The sequence below is a fragment of the Lynx canadensis genome, chromosome X (assembly GCF_007474595.2).
Source record: "Lynx canadensis isolate LIC74 chromosome X, mLynCan4.pri.v2, whole genome shotgun sequence".
NCBI lineage: Eukaryota > Metazoa > Chordata > Mammalia > Carnivora > Felidae > Lynx > Lynx canadensis.
In genome coordinates, this window is record NC_044321.2 from 19,570,416 (window position 1) to 19,592,955 (window position 22,540).

General features: G+C 43.8%; 1 protein-coding gene across 1 annotated transcript; it reads left to right on the top strand.

The window, feature by feature from the left end:
* Positions 1-3,080: 3,080 nt before the first annotated feature.
* Positions 3,081-6,216, top strand: SAT1 (spermidine/spermine N1-acetyltransferase 1). Its single transcript, XM_030305220.1, has 6 exons — positions 3,081-3,336; positions 3,574-3,625; positions 3,720-3,803; positions 5,249-5,350; positions 5,443-5,483; positions 5,609-6,216. Exons 1-6 carry the CDS (start codon positions 3,271-3,273, stop codon positions 5,777-5,779), a joined length of 516 nt encoding a protein of 171 aa, XP_030161080.1. The 5' UTR covers positions 3,081-3,270; the 3' UTR covers positions 5,780-6,216.
* The last annotated feature ends 16,324 nt before the right edge of the window (positions 6,217-22,540 follow it).

A 22,540-nucleotide genomic window follows, 5' to 3' on the forward strand; every position in this document is an offset into this window, starting at 1 on the left:
TTTGGCAACTGTGTAACCCTCTGAGCCTCCATTTTCTCAGTTGTAAAGATGGATGCAGCTAACATTACCCATTTCACAACACACTGTAAAGATCAAATGAGACAATGAATGTAAAACACCCACAACACACCTTGGTGGTTTCCCTTCCTCCTACTCTACCCATACTAAGACCTCCTTAGTTTTATAGGAATTCTCTTTCTCACAAAACTTAAATTCTGCTGTAGTAAACTACACACACACACACAACTCTAAAAGTAAACTGCATGCCCTGAGGGCTGGTTTCAAAACTGAATCTTCCTTTATAACTCCCAAGTACCTAGCACAAGACACAGTAAGTCTTGTTGATTTGTTGACTCATTAACCAAATCAAAATTTTCCAGGTAATCCCTCTTTATGCAGTTTTAAACATAAACTGACTGGGTGGCTCAGTCAGTTAGGTGGCTGACTTCAGCTCAGATCATGATCCCACGGTTTGTGGGTTCAAACCCCACAATAAAGATAAATAAACGTTAAAAATAAATAAATAAATATAAATTCCAGTATCAAGAGTAATGTTAGTCACCCATTGTATCTATTCCTGACAATGGAAAAGCCTAACTTGGTTCACCGCCAAAAGAAAATTCAAATTTCTTAGGGTTCTAAGCTTCTACATTTGCACAAACACAATCACAATGAGGTTTTTTTTTTTTTTTTCTGTAGCCATCTGCTTTTCAGGATAGGCTCTTCTTGGGGGTGCCTGACTCACTCAGTTGGTGGAGCTGGCAACTCTTGATCCCGGGGTTGTGAGGTCAATTCCCATGTTGGGTGGAGAGACTACTTAAAAAATAAAATCCTTAAAAAAAAAAAAAAAGAACGGGCTCCTCTTGCCATAATGGCAAAGTGAAGCATAAAAGCATGAAATTTCAACTGGAAAAAAATAGAATACATAGAAAATGAAACAAATTTTAATGAAACTAGCATTATTCTGAAAAACTAAGCAACCCAAACTGAAAAGAGCCGTACTATTGCTTCAACAGGACAGCTATCATTAGTGCTTAGTCATGGAGGTCTAATTTACCGTTATCAGTAAACACATACTTACGCAATTAGCTCTCCTCGATCCTCCCACGAGTAAGACCGGGGAGTAGGGAAGGGCCTATGGATGATCATCCATGTGTCATGGTGTCAGGAAACACATCACCTGAAGTAGCTCAGGCAGATGAGAATCAATGCTATTTTTAAAGATCTTTGAGAAAGACATTTGGTAAATTCCCAGGTGACTCACTATGCATAACATTCCCAGAGGGTGGGAAAGGTAACAAAGAACCTACTTTTGCTTTCCTTTTTACATACAGGGTATTGCTAGCAAAGGCAGAGAATCACTTGTTGGATGTTTGAGGGGTCATGTGGTGATAGTCCAACCTTTCATTCTACAGACGGAGAGCGCTGTGGGACCCTTCTCTGCTTTCTCTTTGACTCATCCTGGAACCCAAGTAGGGCAGCCAAAGCAAGCCCTCAGAGGCTCTGTCTGGGAAGGTGGAATGTCAAAGAAAAACTACCTGCAAAAGGCTGAATACTTGTTCCGGTGGGTACAGTCAAGAAACAGCTATACTCTCATTCAACCGTTCTCAAACATTCTGCTCTCGGGACATTTAAAAATTACTGAAGAATCCAAAAAGCTTACCTTTGAAAATTCTATTAAACACAAGAATACACAAGCACACATTCCTCCAGTCGCGAGAGCAACGTCATCACACATTCTGTAAATTTGTAATTATTTCAAAATAAAAAGTTAAAGCAAAGGGGAAAAAGAAGCACAGAGGATGCAGCAAGTAAGGATTACAACAACTTTCAACAGCAATAGAAGCCAGAAGATAGTCTGATATCACCATGCTGCAAGAAAATAACTTTCAACCTCAAATTCTATAAGCAGTGAAATAAACCCTTCAAGAATTTTAAGATGAATTAAAGACATATGTAGACAAGCAAAACAGAAAAATTTTCAAAAGCAGATCTTGACTAAAGGAAATTGTAAAGAGTGTACCTCATGCAGGGGAAGTGGGTGTCCACAAGGAAGGTCAGAGATTTAAGAAAGAATAAGGAAAAAAAATAAGAAAGAAAACAGTGTGTTAATTCTGAAAATTACAAATATAGAGGGGAAAAATTACTGAAGAACCCAAATAGTTTACCTTAGGAAATTCTAGGAAATCTAAGAATATACAAGCATGGGGCACCTGGGTGGCTCAGTCTGACTCTTGATTTCAGCTCAGGTGACGGTCTCCTGGTTTCGTGAGTTCGAGCCTCGCATCTGGCTCTGCGCCGACAGTGCTGAGCCCGCTTGGGATTCTCAGCCTCCCTCTCTCTCTCTCTCTCTCTCAAAAAATAAATAAATAAACATAAAAAATAGAATATACAAGCACACATTCCACTAGTCATCAGAGCAGTGACTTCATCACACACACATCACGTCGCCTCTGGAAATTTTCAACAAGAATGAAACAGACCAATGACGTCTTACTATTATTATGAAACCAATTTTGACACACTCTCTGACGGGATCTTGGAACCCACAGGTTCCCCAGGACCACACTTTGAGAACTGCTGCTCTAATCCTCAAGTTGCCCAAGGCTGGGTCTCCTGAGTTTCCTTTCCTGACCAGTGAAGGAAGAAACTGGAAAGTCACTAGCTAGGGACCACAAGAAGATCTCCTCTTTTCCTTTTGCGAAGGTGCGTGGGGGACACGCAAGTTCCCATTTCGGGCTTCCGGGAAGGTTTCGAGAGGCGTCGGTAGAGGGCGCCCCTAGAGAACCCCGTGGCTTGCCTCGCTGCCCGCGCCCGCGCCCGCGCCCGCGCCCGCGCCCGCGCCCGCGCCCGCGCCCGCGCCCGCGCCCGCGCCCGCGCCCGCGCCCGCGCCCGCGCCCGCGCCCGCGCCCGCGCCCGCGCCCGCGCCCGCCGGATTCACACGGAGGCCCGGAAGAGAGGGCGGTGTCCGGAAGGGAGGGCGGTGTCCGGAAGAGGGGGGCGGTCGGAGCCTCATTGGACGAGGGGCCTCCGCCTCACGGCCGGAGGCGGGGCTTCTCCGCGCTAAAAAGCGGAGCCCAGCGGACTCTCGAGTGTGCAGCGCTAGTCGCAGTCGGGGAAGCTTTTCCGTCGCTTGCAAAGGTTCGCCGGGTCATGGTGCCAGCCTGACTGAGAAAAGGACGCTCCCGGGAGACGAATGAGGAACCACCTCCTCCTGCTGTTCAAGTACAGGGGCCTGGTCCGCAAAGGGAAGAAAAGCAAAAGACGAAAATGGCTAAATTCGTGATCCGCCCGGCCACCGCCGCCGACTGCAGTGACATCCTGCGGCTAATCAAGGTAGCGGGAGGCCCGGGCCCCCCCTGGGGCGAGGGGCGGGAGGTGGGGAGCGGCTCAGGCAGGTCCCCCTTTGTCCGCCAGCCACTTCCAGCCTTGGCCCGGCTGCTCCGGGCAGGATTCTGGGAGTGAATCTCCACCCCGCCCCGCCCACCCTGTTCCCTCTGAGCTGGTTAGGCCGGGGCCTCACTTAAAGTTTTCTTCTTCTTTTCTCCCTTTCTCCTATGTGCATCGCCCCAGGAACTGGCCAAATACGAATATATGGAAGAGCAAGTAATGTTAACTGAAAAAGGTAACGCAACTGTGGCAGGGCGGGGGAAGGGCGTCCGGTGCTTGTCATCTTCACCAAGGCCATCACTGTCTGTCCCTGCTGCCCCTTCTTGCAGATCTACTAGAGGATGGTTTCGGAGAGCACCCTTTCTACCACTGCCTGGTTGCAGAAGTGCCCAAGGAGCACCGGTCTCCGGAAGGTAACCACCCTTCCCTTCCAGAAGCCAAACACCGAGTGTTGTATAAAAACATAGTGTCTGTTGTGTAGAACCACTGACAACACAGGCCAAAGATACTTACTGAGCAATTGGCCAGAAATAATAGCGAGTGTCCAAACTACTGAGAAAAAAAAGTAGATGTGCTGCACATAATAGGGCAGGTTGAAAGAGCTGTTTAAGTAAGTATCAGTGCTGTGGAGACCCTGAAGAGTTTGAGCTGTTACTAAGTAAGTATCAGAGTGCTGTGGAGACCCGGAAGAGTTAGGTATAATGTCGTTTGTTGTAATTCAGTTTCATAAATGGTTCTTGTTTGACCCTAACGTAACCTTTTTTTGTAATTGTGTTAAATCACATTTTTTTCTTTAATTTGTCCCAATCTTCAGGTTACAGTCTCTAGCTTCGCCATGTACATGGCCCTTCCGTGTACATGGATGGGCGGGGAGGTAACTAAAAGATCCTTTACACAATAAAGTAGATGATCATGATAAATGAGGTAAGGTCCTATTATCACACACTTAAAACACGGTAGATCAGAAACTCCAGTGTACTCGCTTCCTGTGTTTGCTCAGGACTATAAAACGGCTAGAAAGTTTAATTTGAAACCTTTGCCTCCATTTGAAATTACAGACACCCTATAAGAGGGAGTCAGATTGTTTTGTTTTGTTTTGTTTTGTTTTTTTTGCTGGTCCCTGTTGACTGGTCAGAAGACAGAGCTAAAAAGGGAAGTTGTTTGGGTGGGTGCTTCGTTTTTTTCTGAAGTCTCTTCCCCAAGCTAGAAGAAACGAACGGAAAACATACGGGATGAGGTACTTTTCAGAGGTATGTGGATGTTACGTAACACCTGTTTCTGGGTACCTCTGCTTCTTCTGGCTTAAAACTGGGGAGAGCAAATTGAAGATGTGCGAATTGGAAGGCAAGTTCTGAAATTAAACGTTACGCTTTTGGCCTGATGTCCTGACCTTAAGGAAGCAGAGTTTCTAAACTACAAATATTTATTATTCTGAACTGCCGTGTAAACCTGACTTATTCCCAAGTCAACATACCAATATATCGATAGGATGTGAATAATGTGTGTGTTTAGTTTTAAGACTATAGCAGTGTTGCTCTGGCAAGTAATGAAAGCATTCTCACTTCCTGAGTGTGAGATCCAGCAGATTGCAGAGTGGCCAGTCCACGATTTTAGCCTCGCTTCAGCTAGCTCTAATGTGTGCTTTTTGCAAATACATGTTCTCAGAACAGTGAGATCATCCAACAGTGGCCTGGACTGCACTAGCATAAAAATCAGGAAACAGTCCAGTTCAGTGGCTACTTATTTCTATAATACATGCATGTATATTTTTAAAAACCTATGATAGGCTTCTGATTTTGCAGCTACAGCTTTTATGAGTTGCTTTTTGTCCACATCTCATGTGATCCTCTTATTACAGGACACAGTGTTGTTGGTTTCGCCATGTACTACTTTACCTATGACCCGTGGATTGGCAAACTGTTGTATCTTGAGGACTTCTTCGTAATGAGTGACTATAGAGGTATGGCTCGGTTAAGAGGGGGGCACTCTAAAGAGAAATCAGGGCTTCAAGTCCTAAAGATGACTTTTAAACGGTACTTCTCTTTCTTTTAGGCTTTGGCATAGGATCAGAAATTCTGAAGAACCTAAGCCAGGTATGTGTTGGTTTTGGTTTCTGAGTCTGTAAGGGTTACTGAATTCTTTTAAGGACTGATTCCGATTCGGGTCTTGGCAAGCAGGTGAAATGTCACTGAGTTTGTTTTGCTGTCTCTTGTAACAGGTTGCCATGAAATGTCGCTGCAGCAGCATGCACTTCTTGGTAGCCGAATGGAATGAACCATCTATCAACTTCTACAAAAGAAGAGGTGCTTCTGATCTGTCCAGCGAAGAGGGATGGAGACTCTTCAAGATCGACAAGGAGTATTTGCTAAAGATGGCAGCAGAGGAGTGAGGAGTGCTGGTGCAGAAAAATGACAGCTTCCATTCTATTTTAGATTAAATTCTCAACTGATCTTGCTTTCTGTCCTGTTTGTAGTCGAATAATAGAATGAACACCCATTCCAAAGCTTTATTACCAGTGGCGTTGTTGCATGTTTGAAATGCGGTCTGTTTAAGATGGCAGTCTTGTATGCAGTTTGGAGTCAGATTTCTCCTTGAACATCTTTTGATAAACAGCAAGGTGGTGTGATCTTAATGTATATGAAAAAAACTTCATTCTTGTGAGTCATTTAAATGTGTACAATGTACACACTGGTACTTAGAGTTTCTGTTTTGATTCTTTTATAATAAACTACCCTTTGATTTAATCGGTATAAGCATTTTTACGAATCTTTCTCTTGACGTTTTTCTTGCTGTTGAATGCAAAATAAAAATGACCAAGAAACCTAACTTTACAGTTGTTTAAAAACAGTTTTTAACCCAATTTAAAATGGTCACAAGCTGTTCTCAGAGTCTGGAAGGAAGCCAGGTGAATTTCATGGTTTTATAGGCAGCAGCATGTAAAATGACTTTACACTGGTAACACTACACTTGACCTGACAGATTTTTCAAGAGCTGAGAAACCAGGTTAGAAAGCGAGCCCACAACAAGCAAGCCCTTTTGTTACCCAAATGAAAGGTGGAGATGGGACTGGGAGCGTAGGGGGACACGTGCACATTGCCCGCAGCAACCTCCTCCCACACAAAATGCTACTCTGAGGGGAAAAGGGATCGCTTTGCTAATCAGGAGGGAACCAACAATTTTACAGGGACTGCAAACAAAAAGGCTGGAGGCGGATGCAGGTACCAACCAGGGAAATTATCTGGAGGGCCAGTCTAGGATACTGTGGGAACAAAGGGCTTTTTTGTGGACAATTTGCTTAAAACCACAGGTGGTGGTTGGAGGGGGGGAGTGGTAAACAAAAGCTTTCTCCAGGAATGAAAATGAAACTACTAAGAACCATGAGGAAGAGACAGTCTTAGATAAATAGTACCCCCTTTTATTACTCATTACATGGAACTAAACTAAACCCAGCAAGTCCCCTAATAATGGAGATGGTAGTTGATAAGAACCACTGTGCTGATTTCCAAGATGAACGTTTTCCAAGTCCTCCGATAACCTGAAAAACAATGCTCTGTATCTTCTTTCTGGGTGCTCCAGGAAAGAAATCCCGGGCTCCTCAGTCAAAGGGGGGTTTTGCCCTGCACCCCGTTTTAAGTCTGTTCTGGCTTCTAAATTAAGAGGCAGCCATATAAACAATGCCGATCCTGCACTATACCGAACACAGGAGAGCTCCGGGATTTACTGGTGGCGCAGACAGCTTGCTATGAAAGCAAGTTTACAGAGTCCACTCTCAGCCAGGGTCCTGCTAGGATGCTAACTGGCAGAGAGAAGCTCGCAAGCATAAAAAGGGTTAACTAAACACAAAGAGCCTTGTGGGAAAAGAAGACATTTTGAAAAGTGTTTTGGAAAGTGGGCCTCTTTGAGGAAAACAACTACATGCTGACTGTGGTTAAATATGTGAATAAATTAGATGAACCAAGCGAGTTACAATATAACTCTTTGTTTTCTCCTTCTTCTTAGAGTTTAGCCCTAAAAATACAGCGCTGTCACCCGAAAGCTTTGATGAAGGTTGTGTCCACTCTAAAGAAGTCCCTTAAGTTTAAAATTTAGAAGCTGAGGGGCACCTGGGTGGCTCAGTTGGTTGAGTGTCATGATCTCCACGGCTCCTGGGCTCAAGCACCCTACCAGGCTCTGCACGGACAGCACAGAGCCTGCTTGGGATTCTCTCTCTGTCTCCCTCTGTCCCTCTCCCCCCCACTCACGCTCCCTCTCTCTCTCGCTAAAATAAAACTAAAGAAAAATTAAAAGCTGAAACACCACAGCATCAGCCCACTGAATGTTTAACTCGATTACAAAGGCACCTCTTTAAAAACTAAACTTTAAAACCAATCTGTAAAATTTGAAATCACCAGGCAGGTAAGAAAACATGTTCTGGGAAATTTTATTAAAGGAAATAATAAACAATGATAAACCTGGAAAACGGGGAGAAAGACAGCTTTCTGTAAAGATAACTTTAAAATTACTATTTTACTAAAACACTCTGCCTGACATAATCCCTTGAGGAGAATAGTATTTCGGACTAAGGACTTGCCAATTACTATATTACATAGGATATTTCAGGGTTTTTCTGTGTGGTTGGTTTTTTTTTTTTAAAACAACTGCTAAGGGGGCGCCTGGGTGGCTCAGTCGGTTGAGCGAACGACTCATGATCTCGCGGTCCGTGAGTTCGAGCCCCGCGTCAGGATCTGTGCTGACAGCTCAGAGCCTGGAGCCTGTTTCAGATTCTGTGCCTCCCTCTCTCTGACCCTCCCCCGTTCATGCTCTGTCTCTCTCTGTCTCAAAAATAAATAAACGTTAAAAAAAAATTAAAAAAAAAACTGCTATGCGCTAAGTGTATTACATTCCTTAAAAACGTATAAAATCAAAATTTCTGATACGATTAAAAGCGGAAGTAGCTGGGTTTGTCCGTCTATAGGCTTATGACATCCTGCTACTGACCCAAGTAGAGTAGAGCCATGGTCCGTCATTATCCAAACCACAGCCCAAGATCATCAGCTGCCTAGCTTCCAGGGAATAGCCTTTCTAGGGAAAGGAAGTAGTCCTTTCCACAAAAAGGCAGAAGCAACAATTCAGAAGAGGCCGAATGACTCATTAATGCCTTATGCCCAGTCTACCCCATCCTGTGAGTCTCCTTTCCACTGGGTCTCCTGCGAGGCCTAGAATGGATGACACCACTGTTCTTGGGGGCAAGCGAACGCTCAGCAGCCACCAATGGGGCTGGCCCAGCTCTGAGAAAGCAGCCACCGTCTCCCGCTGGGAGCAGCGGCTTTCTCCCTGACTACGGCAGCCTTGGCCTCCCATTCAGAGTCTGCAGGTGGCCGTGTCTGCTCCTAGAGTTGTTTGCTCCACTGGCTGCATCTTCGTTTTCTTGTTTTATCATCTCTTCCTGGGCATTGTCACCTCTGGGTGACCCTGTGCATTATTCTCATCCCTTTTCCTTGTACTGCCCATCTAGGCTTCACGCCAATCAGCTGTTACCCAGCTCACACTGACAGTCCCACACCCTTACTGAACATCCCATCCGTCCTCACTGCGTTTGTTGCCCCACCTAACGCCACCAGATGCCCTTCCTCATAATGTTCGCCCAGCACCCCATTCTCCCATCCCCTCTTTCTTGTGGCTTGCACCTGCCCAAGAAATGTTTTAGTAGTTTCCAGAGGGTTATCAACATCATAATTAACGAGGAGGTTTTTGGGGTGATTGTGGAGTTCGTGGGGTCCGGAGCCAACGGCCAAGAAAGAATTCTTGAAGACGTCTTTGATGCAAAAAGGTGATTTTATTAAAGCACGGGGACAGGACCCGTGGGCAGAAAAAGACACTGGTTATATACTACGGAGTTGGGGGCGGTAAAGTCCAGGGGAAGTTTCCAGTGAGATTTTCACATGCTAAAGACTCACGGGATACTGGAGGCCTAGCTATTGTCAAGCTAAGGTTGTTTTTCCCTCTAGCAAAGCATTAGCATTAAGACAGGAGGGAGTTCCTGGAGAAACGTTTTACCCTGCCAGCCTCAAGCATTTGTCAATGGGCTGCAGGTTATAAGGAAATTTAGTTCTATCTGCCATTTCCTTCTGCCTTTGTTTCCCCGCAGCACTTTGGAAGGGTGATGGAGACTCAGGTCCCACAGGACTATGATCTCCATCAGTTAACCATTTGTTTTTCCCCTTTCCTTTGTTCTTGGGCAGCCAGGAGTGCCCCAGAATATCACACTTATCCCACCTGGGGGTGGGGGTGTTTGTGGCCTGTCAGCCTGCCTTCTGCTCCCTCATCAGTTAATAATAAGAGCTAACCTTTAGTTAAGTACTCACCAGGAACCAAGCATTACATGTAGCACTCTGTGTACATCTAATCCTCACAAACACATTGCAGAGGGAAGTACCATTAATAGTTTCTTCTACTAATGAGAAACCAAACCTCTGAGAGGCTAAGTTGCCTAAGGCCACCCAAGTAGGCCTGGAGATCAAACTCCGGAGACCAAATTTCTCAAACCCCTGGGGGTTCACCGCCATACTCTCAAACCAGCTCATACTCTAAGAATGATTGAATCTGGTGTTTCTTTTGGACTATAAAGATTAATCCGTATAAGCATTTTCTAGAGCATCAAAATCAGTAGTTCTCAGTATTGGCTGCACCTTAGAATGGCCTAGAAAGCTTTTAAGAAATACTAATGCCCCACCCTGAAAAACTCCTAATTTAATTGTATTTGCATGTGCATTTCAAAGGGAAGCCCGGGCTGAGAGCCACTGGTCTAGATAATCAATCACCTTGTAACTGAATCCTAGTTGCGGTGTGAGTGCAGCCATTTCGGTTTGTGTTCATGTTGCTCACTTTTCACACCATGTCATTAACAAAGACCAAGTCCCAGCACACAGCATAAAGGAGAGCCTTCTAGAGAGTTATTAGAGAGACATCACCACACAATTGCGTCACCCAAGTGCATACAGTGCTGAAACCAAAAACATCCACCCCAGCCATCAGTACTGTGTCCCTTTGCAAGCAACAACTCGATTTGAGCAAAACATCTTCCCTCATATTAATTCAGTGTCATTCATTTGAATTTTATTTGTTTGGTCATTTTGTTTAGATTTTATTTGTGAATGTATATTGGTTTTACAGTTGTATAGGGGCTGTGAATATGAAGTATTCACATCTAGTTATATGTCTATAGTAAGTAAGATAAGTAATTTCAGTCACCACTGGGGGTTTGTGAGAATGCTTTCCTCTAAAAGGGGTCTGTATGAAGCTTGAGAAACACTGCCATAACCTTAATACAAAACTGCCTGCCTCTGTGCGGCTAAAAAACAAGAGAGCCAAAGGTGTCAGACATAAAACTTTACCAACTGGGCCCCAACTGGAGCAGATTCAGGTTTGAGTTTTTGGCAAGAAAATTTCATAGATGACTTTTTTCTCCCATCAAGACACATATAATGTCTAGCCGTTGCTTTCTGTCATGCTGGCAGCCATGAATATCAACACCTGCTAGGTCCACTGATTCGTTAGTTGTTGGTGATATTCTATTTCTTCAGTTATTAGCTAAAATATTTCTATAAGAAGAACGCTCTCCCATCTTGCAGTTCATTGCCATGGAATACAGTTCACCCAACAGAGGCGGGATAAATATTGGATTCTTCCCATTTATTTACTACTTTTCAAAACAATGAATTGGCTTCCCCATCATCTTCCACTTAGGCTCTCCTCCACCCCTGCCAAGTATCATTATTAACTCACGGGCTTTAAACATTTCCTGTGTCTTAATTCATTGTTCTTATTTTTTCATATTGAAGCTCACATTGCCCTGATTGTCCAGGGAGAGCTTCTTCAAGTTGGCTTCGTGCTCCTTTGGACATGACCTCAGAAGGTTTTGTTAGTGTCCTCGCTTTTGAGATGTCCCAGGTCCATCTTGTACATTTTCTGCGCCAGATGTGACATCAACAGCTAGGAAATTCTGAGCGTCAGGGGTTCCTAGAGAAGCGACATTTATTGGGAGCAAGTGTGTTCTCTGCTGTTTCGGTAGTGACAGGGGCACAGCAGGGGGAGCCTTTTAAAGAGGGGCTGAGGATGGAGGCATTCACTTCCGGCTTAGCTCAGAGAGACTTGCCAGCTGTGGACAGGGCTGTCTTCTTCAACCCGGTTGCTTACCCTGCTTTCTTTCATCCAATCGATAACAACAACAAAAGTGATTTCAGAGGCAGTTTGGGTCTGGTGGAGAGAACACTCCTTTGGAGTCAAAGGCAACTGAATCAGATCCTGGCTTTTCTTCATATCAGTTGCTATTCATAAATGAGATTAAGAATATGGACTGCAGGATGTATATTATTAATATATCCTATGTGATCGACTTATCGTAACCTATGTGGAGCGTTTACTATGGGCCAGATGCCGTGATTCTGTGACTTCATTAATCTTCATGACATCAGTGTAGCATATTTGAAGGGTGGCAGGATACGCCACCCCAAAATATGCCACTTTGGCATAAGGATTACTTTGAGCTAAAGGCGCTTGAAAAACAGCAGATGCCAAGAAGGGCGGTCTTATCTCTCCTCTTCTTTCTGACAACAGGAGATGAAACTCCCATGTGCAAAGATGCCCACCCATACCAGGAGAAAAGAAACATGCTTCCTTAGGGAGTCAAAGCCAGGATTCTGTACAAACAGAGTTCGTCAAAATAATCCTTCTCTTCCTTTGGCCTCCCCGGATATTTTAGTTACTTTTCCACAATTGGAACTCTCTTCGTTCAATCTAGTGTAAAAGCACTTGGGTTTTACCATTTCTTTGGATCTTCATTTCCTTACAAGGGCTCCCATGTCACATAAAATTTAGATTAAATAAATGTATATGCTTTTCTCCTGTTAATCTGTTTTACGTTAATGAAATTCTCAAGCCCAGCCAAAGACCCCGTGAGGATCAAGTTTTGCCTCCCCTACATATTCCAGACCTGGGCTAGTAACCCCGCTGGGGGTGGGGGTGGGGGCCTTGATTTGTAGAAGTGGCTGATTAACATGGTGTAAATACTTCCACCGAGACTGATTTGAAGTTACCAATGGTTTTAACTGGCTTGCAAAATTCCTGAATATTTAACAAGAGGCTCTCCCAAGCGAGTTCGAGCCTGCTTCGGCACACCACTGAATCAGGCCCACTTTAAAGATGAGGAAACGGAGGCTGACAGAGGTTGAGCAAGTTGGATTCACTCTGGGCGTGCAGGTCTGGGCTGTCAACCAGGTTTGTGGCTCCACACTCCGCACGCATGTGCCTTCTCTACCACACGCTTGCCCCTTCTCTGAGCACTTGACCACACTCTTTGGCCTCAGATTTACTTATTTCTTTATGCTTTTGACATAACAGTGTGAACAGAAACGTTTACCTCCTTGACTGTTAACATTCCGGGAGAAGGGACCATATCCCAGAATCTTTATATCCTCGGGGCCTTATTGCATGCATGGCACACTGTGGGCACTTAATGAAACCATTTATTTCATTAAATAAATGAAATAAACCAGCCCCAGACTTACTTTTCAAAAATTTTTAAGTTATTTTTGAGAAAGAAAGGGCGCGCACAAGCTGTGGAGGGGCAGAGAGAGAGTGAGAGAGAGAGAGAGAGAGAGAGAAAGAAAGAGAGAGAGAGAGAATCCCAAGCAGGCTCCGCCATGTCAGCACAGAGCCTTATTTGGGGCTCAGTCTCACAAACAAGGAGATAATGACCCGAGTGGAAATCAAGAGACACTTTAACGGACTCAGCCACCCAGGTGCCCCCCAGCCCCAGTTTTAGAAGGAAAGGGAGAATCAACTCTAATGTTATTCTTGTAATAGGCACCCATTCTGAAAGTCACAATTTAATTGGAAACAAAAAGCTCATGATTATAGAGCACTTTTAATCCTTAAAACAAAGCCATCGTTTGTGCATGAGGAAGGCAGGGTGTAGGGGTGAAGAAATTTATTCACTGTTTTTATAACCAAAAGGCAATGGGGTTGAGATTTGAACTGGGCAGCCAGGCTCCAGTACATCTCACAAACCACAACTCACTGTCCAGTGTCATCATACATGGTGGCCTTTGGTCATTATTACTGCTGGTGCGTTGGGGCTAAGACTGTTTCTTTGCCACCTGGAAAGGGTCTTGCCTGTGCCTAGATTAGGTGTGGAAGAACCAGGGGGAAGGTGGGCTTCCTATCAACTGCTCTCTGCCTCAACACTTCTCAGCCAGCCCTGCAAGAAAATTCAACTTTTCCACAGAAGACCAGCTTTAAGACAAGGCAAGTGGTTCAAGAACCATCCTATTTCACTTTTTCTTCCTCAAATTACATGTGAGTTCTGTTACTAGAAACAAAAATGTGCTCTCCTAAATTTTCCACACAGGCCTCCAAGGAGTTGAAAAACAAAAATCATTTTCCAGTTTCTCTGGCTTCAAGCCTGATTCCAGGACGTGATCCAACACTAATCACCATCCAAATGCCTGTCAGCAAGACAGTCGCTATGTACTCTGGCATATAGTACTGAGGCAGTCTTGTGCAATGTTGTTAAAGCATTATGTTATAATTATACTCCGGCCTTGTTTCCTGTACATCTCGCAGATGCTTATCCACCAACGGGGTGTTAGCTGACAACCACTCTAAACAAGCCTGGACAAAAGAAATAATAGCGGTAACCCTGAGGAACTTCTGAAAGAATATGTAAGTAATGTTCCAGAATGTTCGGCCAGCTCAATAGTCTCTTACAGGCAAGTCACATGTCACACAGCATTTCTACCTTCGCCTATTCTGCCTTTGACTTCTCTGTGCCCTCTCCTGTCTCGGCCAGAACAATGTCACTTATCTCTCCCTCATCTTAAAACATGTCAACTTAAAACATGGAACACTGGGGGAAATTCTTACAACCCTTCAGCCTCAGAACCCAACATTGCTTAACCTCCCAGAGAAGCTAAAATGCTTTCAGGAGTGGCATACGCATGCTGTCTGTTAGAACTGCTAAAGGGGAGGGGGGGGTACCGAGCAGCTGTTTTATTGCTCCTCCCCTGGGACGGGAGGAAAAGGGTTATGCCAGCGCCATAACACTCGTGGTCACCAACACTGCGGTGTTGCTCCAGACCCGAAGGAACTCTGGGGAAGTGTGCCCACTGATATGGAGGGAAGTGGTGAAGAGAAAGATCCTGAGGGAAGAATCTAGGTGGTGGTGGTGTGTGGCTTACATTCTTGTTCCTGTTTTAAGAGGTTTCCAAGCAGGTTTTAATTAACCTTCAGCTGAAACTTGCTAAACAGGTTTTGCAACCCAGGTTATTGTGCTAGTATTTTTCCGGGTGTATTGTCCTAGGTTCGAATTTCATGAAGTTTACTACTCTGACTACAACTGAATGGGAAAAAACACAGCATACATTTTCAAACCTGGATATTTCCTGGTAAGGACTTGTAGGAAGTGATATCTTCATGGGATCTGGACCAAAAAAGGAAGTGAAAATTTTAAAGTCGACATTCACAAGTGATAAGAAAAAAAAACAAAAAATGTGTAAGAATATGCCTTTCTTCAAATGAAATATACGCAATCTTTTGGTTCAAATGATAATTATTTGAGATTTAGCTTTTAAAACAAACCCGTAGATTTCATATACTCCACATGAGGCCGGAGGGATGGGAGGCTAGGGAGACAAGACAAGTTGACAAATGTAGGGCCATTTTGGTTTTAGGCTGATGCTTAACCTAAAAGTCAGCAGGTCATGAAAAGGCTCACAAGATCCGACTCATGGAAGACCACAAGACCCCACTCCTTGTGGCAGTAAAAGCACACAGGCTGGGCATTCTTCTTCTTCTTCTTCTTCTTTTAAAGTAGGCTCCATGCCCAACATGGGGCTTGAATTCACAACCCCAACATCAAGAGTCACATGCTCTACAGACTGAGCCAGCCAGGTGCCCTAGGCTGGACATTCTTAAAATTACTCCCTATGCATAATTCCACAACCTTAAGACAATGGAGAAACTAACCACCCAATTGTAAGTGATAAACCCGAAGTTAAAGAGTAAGCCCGTCTCTCCATGGTTAGCTAACTTAAAAAAAATTAATAAAACCCCTTGGTAGAGGCAAAGGGGAGTCCTTTTCTCATTTGGGAGGAGAGACTGCTACTTTGTCTGTGAGGCAACCCCTTTCTTACTTCTATACTTTATAATTTGTCCCTTGCTCTAAATGGCTTGCTCTTGAATTCTTTCCAGGCAAAGCCAAGAACCCTCTTGGCGATGGGCCTGAAGTCCTCGGCATCACAACCCCTAAGAGACAAACTCAGAATAGTTTCTGTTTCTTTCTGGTCTGCATTTCAGAGACTAAAGTACCACATGATCTTTCTGCAACAATAACCACTGAATAATAATCACTCTGTCCTCAAAGAGCCACTGAGAAGAGTGGGCTTTGAGGAACCTTAGAAATCGTCAAAAGACATAGGATGCTGCCCCAGGGGCCTCCTTCCCAGAGCCCTTAGAGTAATCTCTTGACATTATCTCTGATAAATCACTCCCTATAGTCTTTTACACAAGCCTCTGCCTCGAGCACTGAGGAGTCATCTAGTTCAGGGCCTTCAAACAGAAACATTTGCTACTTGAGGTTTTTGAGAATTTTTCAGGAGACTGAGTTTTAGGAACTTGGTTTCCACACCTCAAATTCCATATACTCTTTCTGGAAATAATCTCCTGACAATGCACCTGAGGTGAAGAGATCAGTTTTGGCTCCCCTTGCCTATCTCCAGTTCCATAATTGCCCTTCTCCCACTTGACAAAAAAAAAAAAAAAAAAGGTGTATCCCTCATCCACCTTGTATCCTAGCACAGTGTGCTACCTTAAAGTCTAAAAACCGGGGCGCCTGGGTGGCTCAGTCAGTTAAGCGGCCGACTTCGGCTCAGGTCATGATCTCGCGGTCAGTGAGTTCAAGCCCCGCGTCAGGCTCTGTGCTGACAGCTCAGAGCCCGGAGCCTGTTTCAGATTCTGTGTCTCCCTCTCTCTGACCCTCCCCCGTTCATGCTCTGTCTCTCTCTCTGTCTCAAAAATAAATAAACGTTAAAAAAAAGAAATTAAAAAAAAATTAAGTCTAAAAACCTCTGGGCACCAAAGCAAAGAATAATTCAGCAATGTATAGCTCCAAAGGGAAGAGTTCCTTAAGAGTAATGCCAGTGTGGGGGAGGAAAAGTAATTTTCATTCTATCCTTCTAGGTTCTTGGCTGAGACTCCCTGGAATAAAAGATTAACAGGAGAAAAACAAACATTTTTAATAACATGTTTACCTCCTGTGTACATGGGAAAGCCCAAGATAAATGAGTAACTCCCCGAAATGACCACCTTAAACACTATCTCCAGCTAAAGACAAAAGAAAATGCTGGGGGAGGGCAGTTGTGGGAGACTATCAGGCCAAGCCTGGAAACAAAGGCATAGTTGTTGGGCAGGTTTCTCCCTGCCTTTCCCATTGATTAGAGTTCCTAGAGATTTATAGTCATCCTTCTCTTCATGGGAGAGAGAGAGAGAGAGAGAGAGAGAGAGAGAGAGAGAGACGCTCTTACAAATGGAGATTTCTGTTATACATGTAAATGTCTCTTGCAAAAGGTTAATTTCTAGTCGGTTTTCAGAGCTTCTCCTGTGTCTGATGTTTCTTAAAAAATAACCAGTTCAAGATAATCTTTATGTCAAAGAGACATATTTTGGAGTGACGTAGTCTGCTCCCCTTCACCAGATTCTCAGATTGCTTAGGGGCACAAAACAAGTTTTCTTTCAAACTCCACAAAGAAAGAGTCCCCTAAGCAAGCCAATTCAAAGATTCTCTCTTGGTAGAGATGTCACTGTACAATACAGAAACTACTGGTTAAAGAGCATCAGAAGTCACTCAGCTAGTGGGTAACCACACATTCCATGAAGAGATTGCCCAAGGATTTTATCAGGATTGTTAATTACCACCCAGAAGAGACTGCAGATTACATCAGACATAAAAGACATAAAAGTTCTATCCCAGACCGGATTTAGGACAATTTTCTCAAGATCTAAAAAAAAAATTTATAGGAATTGTAACTTATTTTATCCAGGTGACAAAATGCTTTATCTAATCATTAGAACTGAGATAATATTTCATGTTTATTTCTATTTTTAAATGTTTTTTTAATGTTCATTTATTGTTGAGAGACAGAGAGACACAGAGCATGAGCATGGGAGGGGAAGTGAGAGGGGGAGACACAGAATCTGAAGCAGACTCCAGGCTCTGAGCTGTCAGCACAGAGTCCGACCCGGGGCTCAAACCCACAAACCGCGAGATCATGACCTGAGCCGAAGTCAGAACTCAAGCGACTGAGCCACACAGGTGCCCCATTTCATGTTTATTTCAAGTGAAAGAATGAAGTGAGATTTTCTTTGAAGATTTGCATTCCCCTTCACCTAATTAACTCGTATTCCTCCTCAACTCTAGGCTTAAAATGTCACCGCCTCAGGGAAGCCCTCCCAGACCACACACCCACCTCTTATTATACATTCCTCTAACAACTCCTTACTTGCACTCTTCCCAGTTGTGTTTGTGCAACCCTTTAAGATCTGTCTCCTCTATTAGAGCACAAGCTGCACAAAGGCAAGAATCCGGTCAGTTACAGGGCCATCATTCCTTGGTGAGCAGGGAGAGGGCTAACATTTTGCACAATTCTTTAAAAGTTAGTTTCCCTAATAAGTTTGACAGTGAGGATTGGCTTTGCCATTAGGTTAACAGAGCGTCACTTTCCATTACTTGAATGAGCTAAATAAGCTGTGCCAAGATTGTGAAACAATAAAAATAGATTTAAAGTATGTGTGTAATGTATACTATATCAGAAATCATATTGTTTGCAATTGTTTAATCTATGTGCTTACAAACATAAGATGTCAATTTGAAATCTGCAAGGGAAAGTTTAAAAATTAAATTTTTAGAAGACCAAATATGCGAGGCGATACATAGTTGCTCAAAAATTATTTAAGGCATGCAAGGGCAGAAATGCTTGAACAAAACTGAAACAGTAGCATCACTGCATTAACGCAGGACTCCCATTTCTACCGTTCCTCGGTGGCTATCCGTCAGCATCTACTTGAATATATGTGATAATAGGGAAATGACCTACACGGTAGCTCAAAGGATTGCTGGAAAGCTCCATTTGTGAAAAACTTCAGCTAGCCTAGGGTCCAAAGCTGTCTCTTTGTTATTGTACTTGCCCAATGGTAGCCTTAATCCTGCCCACTGGAGCAGGCTTTTGATGATTCCAAGACAGATGCATCAGATATTCAGGCCTTCAATCATTCTTTATTAAATATAATTTCTAGGCAGGGGACCATCCGTCTTTGAAGATCTGGGTTTTCCTTTGCCTAATGAACTTTTCCTCTTCCTCGGCAGTCAGCTCAAATGTCATTTCCAGAACCTCCAAGCAATGTGTCCACTTTGTACACAGGGAAAAGGAGAAGGCAGAGGGTAAAATACCCAGCCTGTCCTCCTATAGCTTGGCCTTCTTCTTCTTCTTCTTCTTCTTCTGAAGAAGAAGAAGAAAACCATTGCTGAGCACTTCCACCTACTCTTCGTTTGCCAGGATGTGTCACATGGTAAACTTCAGCCGCCCAGGAGGCTGGAAATTCTAGCATTTTGCTCTCCAGTTACTCTTGTAGAAGAGTCATGGTTGTAAGATGAGCAGAGTGACAAAGCATATATTGCAAGAATTACAAGCTATAATTTTTAAAGTAATTTGAAAGACTGTAAGGTAAACTAAAAAATCAGCTAATAGGGGCACCTGGGTGGCTCAGTCGGTTAAGCATCTGACTTTGGCTCAGGTCATGATCTCACAGCTTGTGGGTTCAAGCCCTGGATAGGGCTCTGTGCTGGCAGCTCAGAGCCTGGAGCCGGCTTCTGATTCTGTGTCTCCCTCTCTCTCTGTCCCTCCGCTGCTCGCATACTCTCTCTCTCAAAAATAAACATTAAAAAAATTAATTTAAAAAATCAGCTAATAAAATAGTTATTTAAACAAAACAAACCTTTGTCCCCGGGTAAAGCTGTGCAACTTTCCTTCCTTTTTTTTTTTTTTTTTTAAAGTTCATTCATTTTGAGAGAGAGAGAGAGAGAGAGAGACAGCACAAGTCGGGTAGGGGCAGAGAGAGAGAGAGGGAGAGAGAGAATCCCAAGCAGACTCCTCACTGTCAGTGCAGAGCCAGATGTGGGGCTCGAAGTCACGAACCATGAGATCATGACCTGAGCTGAAATCAAATTAGAGGCTTAATCGACTGAGCCACAAGGTGCCCCCTGTGCAACTTTCTAACTGGGTGAAAGCAAAAATATAAACAGGTCACCAAAAAATGCAAACTCTGAAAATAAAAAACAGTATGTATGGCCTGACACTGCTCTGTTCTTAAGATTTTCCAATGACTTCTCTCTCCACTTCCAACACCATTCACCTTATCCCCAAATGTTAAATGGTTGTGACTTTTGTGTTTTCTAATCAGCATGTAAGTCAGAAGTTCTTAAAATACATTTTAAGCTGTGGATCACACCAATACATGATTTTGTTTATAAAGCAATGTGATTTCTTTTAAAAGGCAACTTAATTTTAGAAACACACACAAATGTTCAGTTGATTACGCTTAAGACTATTTTCTTCTGATGCGTCAGCATGGTTTCTTCATCAAATTAGGTACTTTGTCTGCTTTGTAAAACACTGGCAGTTTCATTTCCTGTTAAGGAAACAGTATCTTCAGAACTCAGATAAATCTTTGCCTTTACAATTTGAGTACTGAAAATAAACAAAGAAAAATATAAAACACATTTATGTATATTTGGGAATGATAGGATAGCAAGAGTGTTCTCAGATTTATTTAAAGGCTTAGAAGGACATTATTGTGATTTTAAAAAATTACCTTTCAATATGAGTATTTATATATGGAAGATCTACTTCTGAAGCTATTCTGGCTGACGCTGTTGAGTTTGTGCCTAACTTCTTTCTTTTTTAAAACATTTAGAATCACATCATCATCATCTATACACTCCCACCTGGACTCTCAGAGTGAAGTCTGGGGTGGCTCCCGGCCCAGTATATGTTGCATACAACATCCTAAAAGCTTTTAAGAAAGTTCTTCATTATTAGTGTTTTGTTTTAGTAAGAGTCCAAAAGAGGACACGGTGAAAATCTACAGGATAAGTAAGACAAGGAGGAAGAGAAAACATTTCAAAATAGCATCACATGGGGCGCCTGGGTGGCTCAGTTGGTGAAGTGTCAGACTGTTGATTTCGGCTCAGGACATGATCTCAAGTTTTGTGAGTTCGAGCCCCATGTCCCGCTTTGTGCTTACAGCTGGAGCCTGCTTGGGATTCTATCTCTCTACCCCTCCCCTTCTCTATCTCCCTCTCAAAATAAATAAACATTAAAAAAAAAGCATCACATGAGTTTGCAAGCTGGGAAAGAGCAAAGAAAAAGGGACTTGTGAGAAACCGTAGAGAAAATGTGCCGAGTGCCAGGGAGGAGAGACAAGCAACACAGTGAACATTTCCTATAGGGCTCAGTATGACAGTGACCTTAATGTGGCACCTTGTAGACAGCGGAGGGGGACTACCTACAGAGTTGTTTGGTTTCTGGTGTTTTTATGGAACAATTCAGATTTTTGGTTTTCTGTCTAGAAAGCAAAATATCAGAATTCCAAACACCGTGGTCTGTGATGGCCACAGTCTTTGCCCAGTGCACTCGCCATTTCCCTTTTCTGGTTCCTTTGCAGAACTCCCCACCCCATCTTCTTGGCCCTGGTGTCCAGGTTAAGGTTTTCGGTCATGGAACCTGGCCGGGTAACCTCCTGCTAGGAACTGACTTGGGGCTGGGTACACTCAGGCTTCAAAGCTCCCACTGTTTCCAAGGAGTTCCCAACCTGGAGGCTGGAGCCTAGGGCTGTTAGCTGCCATCTTCCTTGCCTGGAGGGAGCACCTGCTGTATGCAGCCAAGGCCCGTGGGAATCACAGCCAATTGCTGAGCTAATAGCGGTTTGAGCTGTTCCTCCTTCCTGGAATTCCTCCTCCGTCTCTGTCCTTGAACTCCTGGCTCAAGCTCCACCCTAGCCCAGGAGAATGAACCACAGCCCATGCTTACAGACTGCCTCACATTATTTTTTTATTTTTTTTATGTTTATTTCTTTTGAGAGAGAGAAAGCACGAGCGGGGGAGGGGCCGAGAGAAGGGCAGAGAGAGAGACTCCCAAGCGAGCTCCATGCTGTCGGCCCAGAGCCCAAAATCTCACGAACCGTGAGATCACGACTTGAGCCACAGTCAAGAGTTGGACGCTCAACCGACTGAGCCACCCAGGCGACCCTGCCTCATATTGTCAAATGTATTATGTGGGGGTGGCTCTTCTCACCACCTAGGTAGATCCTAAAAGGCTCTGTAGGCGTCAGGTTATTGTTTTCTTCTGCCTCCTGTGTGCAGCAACAGGAGCCTGACATGTAGTAGAGTGACAGGTAAGACTCCTTAAATTCAATTCTTTTCTTGTGACAGAAAATATACTAAAACCAGAATGGTTTTCTATCAAGTGATCGCATCAAGTGGCTGCATAAGAAACATTTACTATGCATAACTAATATCATTTAATCTGCACAAGCAACTTGTGGGGTAGATGTTCATGACCTTGCAATTTTGAAGCTCTGAGTTATAAATTGCAATGAACACAAGTACCTCGGACTCCAAATTCTAAAAAAGGTACTGCCTTTGGGGCACCTGGGTGGCTCAGTTGGTTAAGTGTCTGACTATTGATCTCCGCTCAGGTCTTGATCTCAGGGTCATGAGTTCAAGCTCCGCGTTCTCCACGCTGGGTGTGGAGCCTACTTTAAAAAAAAAACAAAAAAAAAAAAAAAAGAAAGAAGGAAAATGTGCTGCCCATAATGCCTCCTCTTCACCCCCTCCCACCAACCAATAGGCGAACTTGCACCACATTATTATTCCCAGCATCTCCGGGGGGTACGGGACGTTCAAGGACAAGGCCTTACAAGCTGAGTAAACTGGGACAAATCATCTATTTTAAGTTTTGTCAGATACATTTCCCAAGCAACAAAATATGTGATTCAGCATAGAAAAAACTAACCATTCACTCAGATAACACATGTTTTTCAGAGAGCCTTTGGCCAACCT